Source organism: Haliotis asinina, chromosome 1 (genome assembly GCF_037392515.1).
Source record: "Haliotis asinina isolate JCU_RB_2024 chromosome 1, JCU_Hal_asi_v2, whole genome shotgun sequence".
Classification (NCBI taxonomy): Eukaryota; Metazoa; Mollusca; class Gastropoda; order Lepetellida; family Haliotidae; genus Haliotis; species Haliotis asinina.
In genome coordinates, this window is record NC_090280.1 from 41,854,755 (window position 1) to 41,870,281 (window position 15,527).

Below are 15,527 nucleotides of genomic sequence, written 5' to 3' on the forward strand. Positions count from 1 at the left end.
CAACCTTCCTACCCCAACCTCGCATGCTATGCTCAAAGGCAATGTGATCAACCCTCCTCCCCCATACATAATTGATAACACCACCGAAATAGTTCGGTATTCAAAACTATAAAATAATGGCAACATTAGCTAAATTTAAAGCGGGTATTTCACTGCATTATTTGTAAATGATCCTAAAAAATAATTGTACTTTGAAAAAAATAACAACTGTGTTTTTAGCTCAGATGAGATTCGAACCTAACTTACTGTCTCAAACGTGAAAATTCTTCAGTCTGCCTATCAGCCACGCAGTCCAACGCAGATTCAATGTCACGTGATAAGGAAATGATGGAAACTACTTCGGCACTTGTTTAATGTTACAGATATTATAGCGTGCTAACATTACGTTTGGAGATAGGACGAAAAGGGATATACTTCGCGGTTTATCGCGCCAGGTTTCTTGGAAGTCTGACCAACGCAAGAGCGCCTAAGTTATGTGTGATTTCACCGGCTCTTGCTTGGCTGAAGCACGAGAGTGACGTCGCATGGCTTGTTCTTAAAATAGTTTCGCCACCAGGGGTTTTCGCAGCAGAAAGACAAAAGCGTAGCACCGGCAGTGCTGACCATGGAGTTTTCAGGATGGATTCTTCGTGGGTTCATTTGTGGGATTTCCCTTGACATCGGTACATGTGCGTTTTAACAGAGGACAACAATTGTATGGATAACACCTCGAAGAAGGCACAACGTAGTAGGCAAACAAAGACGAGAAAACCGCCAGGAACGATTGCGATCAGCTGACAATAGGCGTAGAATCTCGTGTTGGACAACCGCACACCTCACGATGTTTAACGGGTTTTGTGGCAACGATCGAATTTGGGTATGGATTTTTAACAGTGAACATGTGTACTTGTGTTAGTCATGTAGTTTGTTAGTTTTATACCATTCTCTCTGTATGTTTTTTTTTAAATTTAGGGCGACAGGCACAGGTCAATACCGCGTACCAATTATCGCCAACACCTGGTTGTAGCGCTTGTGCAGAGAGTTTTACTTGTACTTCCGTGGCATTTCACACATTGACACATCCAAAGAACGATAGGTCACGAGAGTTAAATTAACGTGAGCAGTGTTCACGAAGAGCGTCTGACCCTCTGACAAATCCAGCAGATTCACCAATGGTCAGGTAGAAGTCAGCAACCTGCCGGCCCCAGTGTCTGAATATTTCACAATGACTTTGTCTGAAGTTGTTATTTGTGATATGTAACACTTGTTTGCTGATTATAATTATAAATGTTTGTTATTACATTATGTTAATAATTTCATTGCCACTTTTAAGAAATGTTAAATCTGAAGTGTGTGTTATTCTATGGGTCCTCTGAATTTTCAGTGAGTCAGATAGACATCTGAAACTTACAGGACCCAATGACCTGTTACTATGAAACACCTTTCGTGAACACTGTGTGAGTATTTTTTGTTGTAGACTTTACAAATATGAATCCCTCAGAAAACGAGACCCAAACACGCCAGGGTATGTCAAGTGACCGTTAGTGTGTTGACATGAAATTTCATAAACGATGGGAATTGAATGAAAATTATCCAGGCTGTGTTGTGAATCTATGACTTGACAATTCAGTCCATAAAAAGTACAGATTTTAATTTGTCTGAAATACCCATAATGTAAACATTCAATCACTTAACTTTGAATTGACCCAAATTTCCATCTCCGTTTGATGGACTCTGAGATACCATGCAGACGATACTGACAAAATATAACTGTCAGTTTTCATCTTTATCTTTTCGCTATTCCTCAAGAAAACAAACATTTCCAAAATTGCAAACTACTACTTGAAATGTCAACTTTCATAAGTTCAACCCTGTGGTGAGCGAGTTTTGTTCTTTTAAGGTTCTTTTTTTAAACAAATACCAATTATGAAATTTCTTCTATATATCAAGGTTTGAAACACAAAAGTTTTATTACCATGTTTATGTCAAATTAGATGAATAACATAAAAAATTCAGAAATGGCAATAATTTGTCTTGTTAGTTGTTGGGAAAGCACAATATACACTACCACACTTCCTGTGTTTTGGAGAAACACGATCGGTAACTGTAAACAAGCAGAAAACATCGGTTAAAAGCTGATCTATCATCAAGACAAATTTTATTTCATTCTGTTAAGAAATAATGTAGCAAATTGTTAAAAAAAACTAAAAAATGTCAATAACTGGTCTCTAGCCAGTATGATTAAATAGCGCTTTTACCAGCTGAGCACAGCTGCCCAAAAGTGCCCTTCGAGTGTAACAACCCACTGGATGTACACAATACTAGGAATTAAGCCTCCTTGAACAAGTCAGTCTTGATGACTTCATGATGAAATCATCCACATATGACATAGATAGTATGTTTTCGGGAAGTGAGTTCCACAGTGCCGGGCCTGCTGCTGCAAATCTATGGACACCATAGGTTGCTGATGTTGAAGATGGGCGATCAAGCAGATTCTGACTAGCTGACCATAAGGCTCTGCCTGGTTGATAACTTGTGATCAGCTCTTGAAGATAGGGTGGAGCGAGTTTTTGTTTTAATTTAAACACAAGCATCAGTACTTTGTATTTCACCCTTTGTTCAACTTTCTACCAATGAAGGCGCTTAAGAACAGGTGTTACGCTGTCAGATTTCGTGTTCTCATCGCCACTCTGGCTGCTGTGTTCTGTACTTGCTGCAACTTGTTGATGAGGGTCTTGGGTTGTCCATACAGCAGAGTGTTGCAATAGTCTAGATGCGAGAGCACACATGCCTGGACGAGTAAAATAGCAGCTTTGGTAGTCATGGAACCTCCTTATCTGACTGATATTGCGTATGTTGGCATAAGCCCTGAGGCATATTTTGTAGATGTGTGATTCAGGTGAAAGAGTTGATTCAAAGACAAAGCCAAGATTCCTTGCCTTCAGAGCTGCTTTTATGACATGGCCTCCAATGTGTAATGATGGAAGACTCAACTTCTGTCGTGCAGGCTTGGGACAGAAGATCACAAGTTCTGTTTTCTTGCTGTTCAGTTTTAAGAAGTGGCAAGCCATCCATTGTTTAATGTCCTCTGCACAGAATGTCATTTGACTGAAAGCCGAGCTGAGAGATATCTGGTCAATGGCTTTGAATGCAAGATATAGCTGCGTGTCATCTGCGCAGAGATGTATGGACTGACCATGGCAGTGGGTTATATGTCCCAAAGGTGAAGTATATATGGAGAATAAGATTGGCCCTAAGACAGATTCCTGAGGTACACCAAAGCGAACTTGTACCTTCCTGGACACACTATTTTACATCTTCACGGCCTAAGTGCGCCTTGATAGATATGATTTAAGCCAGTCATAAGCAGAGCCGTCAACACCAAATCTTTGGTTTAGGGTCTGCAATGGGATGGCCTGGTCAATGGTGTCGAATGTAGTCTTTAGATCAAGTAATACAAGAATGGCAGCTCCACTGGTATCAACAGCTTCCAAAATGTCATTCTGTACTCTAACAAAACACAGTTTCAGTACTGTGCTGGCATTGATACGCCGACTGCATGACTTCAGCATTGCCAGTGGCCATAATGTGTTGGTTTAGCCTTGGTGCTACGAATCGCTCCAATACTTTGGATACAAATGCCAAACTGGAAATAGGCCTGTAGTTGCGAAGAACTTCTGCATCTAGGTTAGCCTTCTTTATCAAAGGCGTTACTAGTTCTTGCTTCATGTCCTTAGGAACAGTAGACTGTTCAAGGGGTTGGTTCACAATGTGTGTGACTACTGGCACAGTTTCATCAATACATTCTTTGAACAGGCATGTGGGTAGTGGATCCACACTGCAATATTTGGTGGGCGATTTCAGAATGGTCTGTTTAATTTCATGCTCAGTTGAAAGTACAAAGTTAGACAGAGATTAGGCATGGGATTGTTTCACATGTAAAATGATCAAGAGCAACAATGATAGTATTCATATTTCTCCTATACCACTTAGTGTTCATTCCACATATTCCCACGTGTAGCCTATTTATGGTAGCATACACATCAAAATCTAATTGTAGTTAAACCTATCATTACTAAAGCATGATATTAGAAGAAAAAAACTATTAATATTGTTAATATTTTTTATTAATTTACATTTTTTATTTTATTATTATTTTTTTAATTTGCTTTTATGTATTTCATTTATGGTATATTTAACCAAGTATGGATTATGTATTTTGTTTGTTTTGGGGGTTGTTCTTTTACTTTTTATTTTACTTATATATATTTCATTTATGGTATATTTATGCAAGGATGGATAATACATTTTGTTTGCTTTTTGGATTGTTTTTTAATTATTTAGAAAATGTGTCGCATACATTCGCCCTGCGAAGTTTACATATTATTGTTTCTGTTGTCGCTCATGGTTATAGTCCATAACTGTATAGTAACACTTCCTGTCCCTGAACATGTATTATTAAACATACTTCCCGTAACAAACCCAGATGTCGTTTTTTTACGTCGACCCATTTACCATTATACTTTCTAAAGGCATAAACGTGTGCTGGTTATTGCATTGTTGTGAGGAAGTTCTGTTTGTTGTTTCATACGTATCGCTATTGGTGATTTGTGACGACTAGTGACTGATACAGTGAGCATCATACCTTGGGCGACTGGGGAAAAAGGGGCTTTTTTGAATTGGACAAATTCAAACAGGCACATTTGTATTTGGAACGAAGGTTTTCGTCTCAGACTGAACATTTTTGTTTCTGTTTTTTTTTTTGAGAAGACAGGGTCTTTTGGTACTCCCAAGCGATGACAAGAAATTGCATTCAATCATTAATTGTCTTTTCCCCCTATGTTTCAGTAGTTAAAAAATCCAGTGAAATATGTGTTCATCATATCTGTCATACACTGTGTCATACAATGTGGAACTTCAGACATCTTGTCTACATGACATGTGGTTTAGAATTGGTCTCAGGCGACCCATGCTTGTCCTGACAAGCCTCTGGCCCAGTTACCCATTGCTAGTAAAGATCCATTCGGGCCAGTAAATCTCTACAGTCACTGGTCTGACTGACTAGTCAAGTTTCATGGGATCATTTTGTTAATATATCCTTCTCTTGCACTTAGGACAGATTGTATGGATAACAACTTCTTTATTGCGTGATAGCGATGTTTCGGTGCAGATTCTTGTACCGTTGTCAAGCATGAATGAGGCATGAAATCCAGAACTTGTATATATATATACTAATACAAACAATGGGATAACATAGTATACAAAGAAAACACAATTGATAACCGGAGCAACATAATGCCATAATAGGGGAAACAGAAAGCTGGAGAAGCCAGTAGTAGACAAAGGATAGTGAATGGAAGCCAGACATGTACGAATAAAGTGGGGTTACAATGAAGGAGGATGAGATGTTTATACAGTAGATTGGGCTTGGTAGAGGAGTGCATCATAAGCAGATGGAATGAAGTATCCCACCTTCAACCGTGACAAAGGATACTTCATTCCATCTGCTTATGATGCACTCCTCTACCAAGCCCAATCTATTGTATAAACATCTCATCCTCCTTCATTGTAACCCCCCTTTATTTGTACATGTCTGGCTTCCATTCACTATCCTTTGTCTACTACTGGCTTCTCCAGCTTTCTGTTTCCCCAATTATGGCATTATGTTGCTCCGGTTATCAATTGTGTTTTCTTTGTATACCATGTTATCCCATTGTTTGTATTAGTATATATATATACAAGTTCTGGATTTCATGCCTCATTCATGCTTGACAACGGTACAAGAATCTGCACCGAAACGTCGCTATCACGCAATAAAGAAGTTGTTATCCATACAATCTGTCCTATTTGCACACCTCAACTTCTAAAATGCCACTCAAACAAGTTCTCTTGCACTTGTTAAGTTATAACATTCTTTTAAATCTCGTAAGATAAAAGCCTGATAAATCTTGATCATAGTAGTGGCATCATCATGAAACTTGTCTCTACACTCAAGTGTCAGACTAGAGAGTTATTTTGTGGGCTAGTGATTTTCAGCTATTGCTACCCCGACTGAAATTTTAAAATTTGAAAACTATTTCTCACTCTGCGTTAGTGGCGACTAACAGGATCGGGGGTTCAGACTCGCAGACTTGGTTGACACAGTTGCTTAGATCGATACTCATTCTGTTGATCACTGGATAACCCAGACTCGATTGTTTACCGACCGGGGTCATATTGCTGGGATATTGATGAGTTCACTGTTAAACAACATACAAAACAAATCATCTTAAGAAAGAATACCATTTCCAGGCCACTGATAAAAGTACTTTGTTACTATATTTGTAAAATGGCATCTTTGTGGAAAGTGTGAACGAACAAAATACTGTGTGATGTCTGAATGATTTAAGTATATTTTTATAACCGGGATATTTAACTGGGATATTTAAAATTGGAAACTTAGAATACATTTGAAAAATATTTAAGGAAAATTTGAAATCAAATTGGGAAAGGTCGAAGTACTTGGAAAGTACTAAATAACCGATTTCAAATGGGTTCACTTGCCTTGCAGAGCAACAATTTCTGAGAGTTGTTAGACTTGATTAACTGTCGTGACTCTACATGATTATCAGGTGACTTTGTACAATGACGTAGATGGACATTCGTGACATAGATTGTCAGTTGCCAATATAAAGGAACTGTTATGAGAAAGTCACAGAGGGACATGCCCATGCATATGAGATTTCATGTATAAAAAGCAGAGGGACATTCCTGCATTTATGAGAATTAATATATATGAAGCAGGGGACATTCCTGCATTTATGAGAATTGATAAATACGAAGCAGAGGGACATGCTTGCATTAATGATAAATAAAAGCTCAAAAGAGTCTAGAGATGACTGACACTCTCTAGTGTGGGGTAGATAGACATCTACCTCCGGTTTCTGAACAATGAGGACAGTCTAAAGACTAACAGAGACGGTATGAGCAATGCGCGCTGTTCTGCAGCCTGTTTGATGTAGTAAACATCCCTTGTCGGAAAGTGATATGTTTTATGGTATATTGGTGACGAACAGTTGGGACTTGAATATTCCTTCACTTAGGAGAGATATTGACTTGATTAATAGTAGAGGAACAGACAGGAGAGTGTTTCAGAGTGGAATCATATGCATGAGTTTATTTAGATGTTGGGGACCATTCAGCTTTACACTTTAAGTGACGATGACATTACTGACGAAACAGAACTAAGTACCACTGACACAATGCATCTTACATACCTATAATTTTCATTTGGATACTGCCTTTGGACAAAGGGGAATTATCTGTATCTATGAACAGACACCGTATCGTACATTGGTATCAGAATTGCCTAACTATATACAGTGACAGAAACACTCAACTTTATTATGTTAAGTCATTCAAGGGAGAGTATCAGTCTTTGATGACATAAAAGCACCAATAGAGAAAAAATAATTTACCCAGACCCAACTGATACTGTCTTTATAAAAAACTGGACTTGGATAGGGGTAAATGTTATGGCTATTATAAACTTCATATCTTATATATGGACGCTTATTTGGACTCATTATTTAATTCATGTCAGTTTCACTGATACACAGACATGAAGAATAATCCAATACTGAGTCAGGCAGACGTTGTGCTCCACCACCTTGTACAACAGTAACTCAAGCAATATATATAGTTAATTTCTTCCCAAACAGGAGGACAGTGCAATGACTTCAGTTTAAGAGTCAGTGTGGCTCAGAATAAACTCACTCATAACAGCATGTATGAACTCACACATACTGGTGTCCTTATGTATAAGTGATTCCATGTTGTGTTATGGTGTTGCATGCTTTATGAGTTTATAATCTGGATGTAGAAGTTGGTGTTGTAAAATTATTGTGATTGTGAAGAAAAAAAAGGTTCATGATCCAAACAAAAATTTTGACCTGTAATTTAATTTACCATGTTTTTGCTCAAAGGTCTGCATCTGCTGTTTTAATGAGAAAATATTGAATGGTTATTAAAGTACTTTGTAACCGACTTCAACTTGATTCACTTCCCGCAGAAATTTCTGAGAGTTGTTAGGCTTGATTAACTGTCGTGACTCTACATGATTATCAGGTGACTTTACACAATGAGGTAGATGGACAGTCATGACATAGATGGTCAGTTGCCAATAGAAGGGAACTGTTATGAGAAAGTCACGGAGGAACATGCCCGTGCATATGAGATTTCATGTATAAGAAGCAGAGAGACATTTCTTATACAAATCCTATCTGAGACATTTACTTGCATTTTGATATCTTGAGTTTTCTGGTCTTCAGTTGTATAGGTGGTATTCAATTATTATTCCTTATGAATATTGTATTGTTGTTTTATTTTATGCATATGTTATGATAAGGGTCTTGGGTCCAAGTGACGGTTCCAGTGAAATCCCTTATCTAACTGGCATGCTGTTCTGCTTGGGGGAATTAACTCAGCAAAGACTCTGAAGTTACAAGAAGCTAATTACAATTTTATTTACAAGAAATAGAATACAACAGTGGCCACACAGGGTCGGTACAACCCTCTGGGCTGAGGGCTAGAACTGACCTGTGTTGGGAGTTCAAACCCTACTGATGGACAAATGGAGGTTGAGACTATTTAACTAAAATTGAAACAATGCAAAGATTATGATTTGCTGACAGATACAAAATTGGGAGTAACCTACAATAGCCAATGTGTTTGCATAATGTTATTTTACTGTAGGTGATGTCATGTTTACCTCATCAAAGCAGTTTATTAAACTGTCTAGACATAACCTGAATCTTAGTGAATGGTTTGTCTTATAGTGGAGTTCTGATTACCTCATGCAAGGATTTTAACTAGAACATCTGTGAAACTGTGTAGTCATAACTTATACCCTTTTCAATAGTATGTCTGTGAAATGAGGTTAATACTTTTGACTGGTGTCTTTCTTTAGGCTATTGTTGGTTCATTATGAAACTAATATTCTGTATTTATATTTTCATAATATCTGAATGCTAATGTTTTGCTTGTACTGGTTATAATGAATTTTAGTATGAATTAGTACTTCATGATAACTTCCCCTCTGTCTGAAAAAGTTTGGTCGCCAAACTTGTACAAGAAGAAGAAATGGACAATGGTATAAATTTAGTTGATGAACAGTTGTATTATAATGTTAGAATAACAAATGACAATTAAATATGTTCTTGTCTCTATTTTTGCTGTCGTCATCGTGCCTGGATGTGAAGGTCATGTCACGCATTGTAACCGTGCATGCCGACCTATGACCTCCCAAGTAGAAAGTTATCGTGCTAAGCTGAAGCTATGAATAACAAAGAGAGGCCGATGTGGTTGGCCAGGGTGGCCCAATACAACCAAAATCATCTCTTGTTCTGCTACTCGACTTTTAGTTTAGTGGGTCAGTGGCTTATTGAGATAGTGATAGTCTATTTCAACATACTGTTGCCATAGCCATAGTCCATTGTGTCCAATGTATCAGTCTCTTCTAATATTATAATAAGGGGCAAAAAATCAAGTTTAAGAGGTAGCAGGAGTGGATAACTCTAAATCACCGTAAACGAATCAGGTACTTCCGTATCACATTTATCAGCAGGGGTCAGTTACTGAACTATTGATAATAACACACACTATCAATGCGTCTATAATTTTTCGTTTCTATCGTCACTTAATTGCTGTCGGAGATTCCATAATTGCAATCCATCAATAGTTTGATACATCATTACAGCTTACAGTACATTCTGCATTATAACCAATATACATTGTCATGTGTGTTCTTGTTCTTGTATCCCGTAAATACCTTCATATTGTCTTAAGTCAAATTAATCCCAGTTAGATTTACACATATATTTCTGTTCATTGCTGTGCTATTGCATTCTTGATTGACAACAGTGTAAGAACATATACCAAGTAGTTGCACCTTTATATAATACAGATGTTGTTATCCATAACGTTACATTCTTTTCTTAATATTCATCAACCTCTAGTATATAAGCCAAGTATTATCCGAATTTAAACAATGGTAACAGATACTCGAATGGTAGATGACGTTGGAGGAAATCTGGAAATATATAAATAAACACTGCCATGAAGTGGTGTTCCCTTATATTTTCGCTCATTATATTTATGGATCATATACAGGGATTATCTTTAATTCCTCCCATGAAAGAGTGAATGATACTGATAGATAGGGATTATGTACAGGCTTTAACTTTTATTCATCTCAGGAAAGAGTGAATCATTGATTCACATGCGACATTCTACAGACTAAGTATTTGACATTAAACTTTTTGATACTAAAGCTGCCACATGGAGGCATCTGAATAAACATATGCCATACATATATTTGTTATATTCATATCAGCTATTAATAGATCGGGCAGCATGTGTGTCGTGTAAGGAAGTGACTGTAAGAGGAACAACACGACACCACCTCAAATTCGCCAGAAAATTGTCAAGTGAGAGGTCTTGTTATGTATCGAGTGTCATGTTCACACACACAACCTAATATAGAGAAGGCATATCACTTTACTCTGTGTTTTTGCAATATTCTGTCGAGGCAGGTGAGAAACGGGTTTCATTCAATGTAGACCTGTTAGGAATCAAACCGTGATGTACAATGGGATGAGTGAATATTTTAAGAACGTACTACCCTATCGACCTGGGTATTGTTTTAAACAGCAATAGCTCTAAGACTACTTTAAGCCTACATTGAGGTGTGGCAGTTACAGTCACCTTAGTGTTAAGACTATGTTAAGTCTATGTTAAGGTATGCCAGTTACAGTCCGTCACCTTTGCACTAAGACTATGGTTAAAGGTCACATGCAACAAAAAATCAAACATAATTAAAACATATTTATCACTTATTCATGACATATAATATACATTGCTGCTTGTGAGAAAACAAATAAACAATATTATGAGCGTACAATCGCAATTCAAAAGTGCAATATCATGTACTTGGGCTTACTTCCCTTGAAACGAGGACCTCGGGAGACCGAACCAAGTCGTAGCGGGAGGCTGTGCACTCAAGTGTAATGACAGCTTCTGACTGGCTGGTTCATTTGCTGATACGCTGAGTGCTTATTGTGTGTACAGAAAGATGATCTTTTTGACGGGCATTTTAAAAGCATGACGAGTCACAAGAAAGTAAGGTTCTTTATGGATAACAACTTCTTTTATTGTACTTAATGTGTGTGGATGGATGCCTATGGATTCATATACCGTTGTCCAACAAAGTCATATACACTACAGAAGAAGTTGTTAGCCATAAAGAACATATATAGTGATGTTGGGTTTTGTAAATACATGTTCTCTGAATTTGCGTTCAATCCAATCGAAATTATCCCAGTAGAGATGGTGAACTACTGCGTGGCTCTAAGCTGTCATTCGTCCAAGTACAAAACAGGACTTGAAACTGACAAGAGTTTGCACCAGTTTCCGCCAGATCCAGTCATCTGAGAAAAATGGATGTAGTTTGTTTGCAACCCACAGACATAAAAACATGTCATGTGTACAAGTATCACATCTGTTTAATTACATAATGTGGCAGAGACAGGATTCGGGTGCAAGAGTCATAAATCAATTTATTTTGTTTATGGTTGTGTACACAACCAAGATTAGACTACTGCTCACGACCTCATACTCCAGACATGCATTCTTTTTCTAGCTCCGCGAACCTATTCACTGCACATGCGTTATGGGTGCCGTGCAGTACAGCTGTTGAAACCACTTTTTCCCCAGCGAAGAGGGAATTTTAGTAAATTGTTTGAACTCTGATTTTGCTGCCTTTTTTCATCGCGCTTTTTACAACTTACAACTTTACAGGTTGAATTGGCATGTTTGATGATTTGTTTTGGTAAGTGCATACCGAAAGATATCAGAATCTGCAAAGTTGTGTTTTACGTGGCATGTGACCTTCAAGTCTATGTGAAGGTATGTCAGTTACAGTCACCTTGGCACTAAGACTACCTTAAGTATATGTTAAGGTATGTCAGTTACAGTCACCTTTGCATGAAGACTACCTAAAGTCTGTGTTAAGATTTGGGTCACATTAATGCTGAGACTGCCTTAAGCATATGTTAAATTATGGGAGTTTTGGTCACATTAGCGCTAAGCGCTTTGTACAACGGCACCCAGTACTATAGAATGTAGACCGAGGCCAAAAGAAACCCGACAAAGCTGAATCAGTCAAGATAAACAGAGAACAATTGGAAGAGAACTGAGCACAAGGTGATTGTGCGAGTGAGTGGGTTGGGTTTAATGAAACATCTTGGAAGAGAAAAGACAGACATAATACAAGTGTACGACTTTGATGAAAGTCACAGTCACGGGCATGGTGCTGGCATTAATTTGAGAATCGAGTCCATGATCACATCCCATATTAGCAATTTAAGCACCCCTTGCATTTTGAACCTGGGCACCCCTTGCATTATGGAATTTAAGCACCCTCAGATGTATGAAATATAAGCACCCTGGCATTATGGAATATATACTGCAGGAACAAAGTAAGGGATCGCATTAAAGCACAAGTGTTCCCAGGTTTTGTCACAAGCCATAAGGTACAAAACCTGTGAGGAAACCTGAAAAAGATAAAAGAACACATGGCATTTTATGGGGTCCCTTAATTTTCCCCTTCGTATAAATACCCTCTGCATCATGGAAATCAAGCACATCCTGCAATATGGGAATCAATTACCTACAATGTGGAATCCAAGCACCCATTGCATGAAAGAATTTAAAGCACTCACTGCATTATGGAATATAAGCACCCTTGCTTGATGGAACTGAGGCGCCCCATGGAATATAAGAACCCCCGCATAATTAATCCATGTACTACCCCTTGTACTATGGAATAAAGAACATCCTACAAGCACCTATTGGATTTAGGCTCCTCCTGCATTATAGAATTTAAGCACCCATTGCAATACATGATTTATACTCATCCGTATCTGAGGACTCTTTGCATCATGGAATGTAAGCACCTCCTGCAATGTGGAATTGAAGCTAGCAAACCATTATTAGGGAATTTGAATTCCCCTTCATTATGGAGTCTGAACCCCACCATTTTTTAATGTTGGCACCCCCTGTAGTATGGGTGGTTTCAGGTCCAAGTTCACTACACATGAGTTCATATCAGTACTGATTGTTGAATATACTTCAAGACAAGACAAATATAGTAGTCATGTTTAATGTGGAGTTTAACCATGACCAGCGAATCCTGACATGACCAAGGAAGGCAACAGCGAGAGCTATGAGAATTTCTGTTTTATTGACGGGTTGTTTGGTAATATGCTGCTTCGTCTTTCAGGATCTGGACTTGTTGACCAACAACACCTATCCAGAGTTCACACCATGTTTCCAGACTACAGTTCTGACATGGGTGCCATGTGTTTGGCTCTGGGCAACCCTCCCCGTCTTCCTGCGTTACCTCCATCGTATCAACCAGCACTATCCCTTGTCAAAACTCTGCATCGCCAAAATGGTAAGTTCAGAAACACAACACGAACTCAGGTCTTTGGCGTCACGAGCGAACTCTCAAACCACTAGGCTACCCCTACAGCACCGCATTCCTTGAGAGACAAGTAGATTATTGCCTTGAGAAATTTTCACCAATTGTCTGCTTTTGAATTTGGTTTTAGGACATTCTCTGTCTTTAAATAATAATGTAATGAATATATGTTTTTAGAGATGGACTTGAACTTAAAATGCTTCTGCAGTAAGACTTGATCTCAAAACTATATAACTATATAATGCCGGTGTGACGTAAAACTCAAGTCAACTCGTCTCAAGCCTTGGATATTGTAGATATATTTTGTCCCTGAATCCTCGGAAGGAAGTAAGAAATTGTGTATTTGATATTGTACTGAATGTTTTTGCTTTTGTTGTATGCATGCACACCCTGTGTTTGTTTCAGGTAGTCCAGGTGGTGTTAGTGGGGCTGGCAATAGCCAGTGTGGTATCAGGGCATCTGGAGCCGTACAGCATATCAAAGACCCCGGCCTCCTACACAGCAGCTGGTATACGACTTGCCACACTGGTAGGTAGACTCAGCTCCATCAATCAGCTGTTCCATCTGTTGTTCCATAACCGCCGGCGGACAATTTGTCTGAGAGGTTGTTGGTCTACTTGGAATATTGAAATAACACAAGAACCAATCCTATGAAATACTGCCACATCCGTAAAAGCTGATTCAGTCTATAGGTCAATTTTTAAAGACTCCTATAAGGAAGGCAGGGATTGATACAGTTGGGGCAGCGTAAGAGAAACGTTTATCGTATCATTTGTGTATGTGTGTTAAACAAAATCCTTTAACCTGTTGATGATTAGATTTGTGTCTTTCAAACGACATTAAATTGTGGTACTTGGTTTTATGCTGCCTGAATATCATTTGTGTAGCTGTGTTAAACAAAATCCTTTAACCTGTTAATGATCAGATTTGTGTCTTACAAGCGACATTAAATTGTGGTACTTGGTTTTACCCTGCCTGAATTTTTGGGGGGGCAATTCAAGGACTGCTCATGAGTCGTATTACTTTGTCTCAGTAGGGTATCAATGTTAAACTGGTGCTTAGTCAGTAAGTTTCGGTAGCAGGGAGTGGGGTCATCCCATAGATGATATGCTTAACTTGTCAGTTCATTAGTGTTGCAGTTAACCGCTTGGTCACATGGGCGCTCCTTAATTAAATGCCCCGTTTCCCTTATTCCACCTTGGGGTTGCTTAGTATTAAGCGTTTGCTCGTCACGCCGATAACAGGTTGAATTCCCACATGGGTACAATGTGTGAAGCCCATTCCAGGCCCCCTGTCGTGATATTGCTGGAATATTGCTAAGAGTGGCGTAAGTCAACCTCATTCACTCACTTTATTTCACCTTACCTATCTCTGTACAGTGTCTGTCCATGTGTCTGACAATGATGTCACGACGGAAGGGGCTATACAGTCCGTGCCTGCTCTTCCTGTTCTGGTTTCTCTGGCTGCTTTGTGACATCGTTCCTTTCTACACCAGAGCAATGCAGTGGGTTTGTATCCATTACCGTCTTGCACAATAAAAAACGCATTAATTGCACGTAGTAGTGAGTGACTCACTCAGGTTTTGAGACGCATTTAGCAATATTTAAGGAATATCACAGGATATGTTACACTTTGTGAAGTTAATTTCTTGTGTCTCACATCGTGATATTGGAATATTGCTTGAAGGAGAGCGACGAAATTTAGCGTTGCATAGTCAATGTTTCAGTCATCGATTTTGCCATCCATGTTGACTGAAGGGTATGTGGTCAACAGCATGAACATCAACTGACCACCCGATCCCATTATTCAGCTTATACAAACATGAGTTGCTGAAGACCAGTTGGCATATTTTCAGGTGTATGTGTACATAGGATGTTTCATTTGTTTTTCCAGAATGAGCGGCCTGCTTCTGACCTGGCGGTGTTCTACTTCCAGTACGCTGTGATTCTGGTGGAGTTCTCGTTGTTCTGGATAGCCGACAGTGATCAAATCATACTTACCAGAGGAGCCGATGAAAAGAGGGTAGGAT

At 38.7% G+C, this 15,527-nt stretch overlaps 1 protein-coding gene across 1 annotated transcript in view; it reads left to right on the top strand.

Annotated features, from left to right (window-relative positions):
• Positions 1-376: 376 nt before the first annotated feature.
• The window catches only part of LOC137291662 (multidrug resistance-associated protein 1-like), a 56,260-nt gene continuing 41,109 nt past the window's right edge, over positions 377-15,527 (top strand). The window contains exons 1-5 of the mRNA XM_067823092.1: positions 377-856; positions 13,298-13,471; positions 13,904-14,026; positions 14,878-15,006; positions 15,392-15,520. Of these exons, the coding sequence (XP_067679193.1) occupies positions 821-856; positions 13,298-13,471; positions 13,904-14,026; positions 14,878-15,006; positions 15,392-15,520 (591 nt within the window). The 5' untranslated portion in view covers positions 377-820. The remainder of the gene's footprint in view (positions 857-13,297; positions 13,472-13,903; positions 14,027-14,877; positions 15,007-15,391; positions 15,521-15,527) is intronic.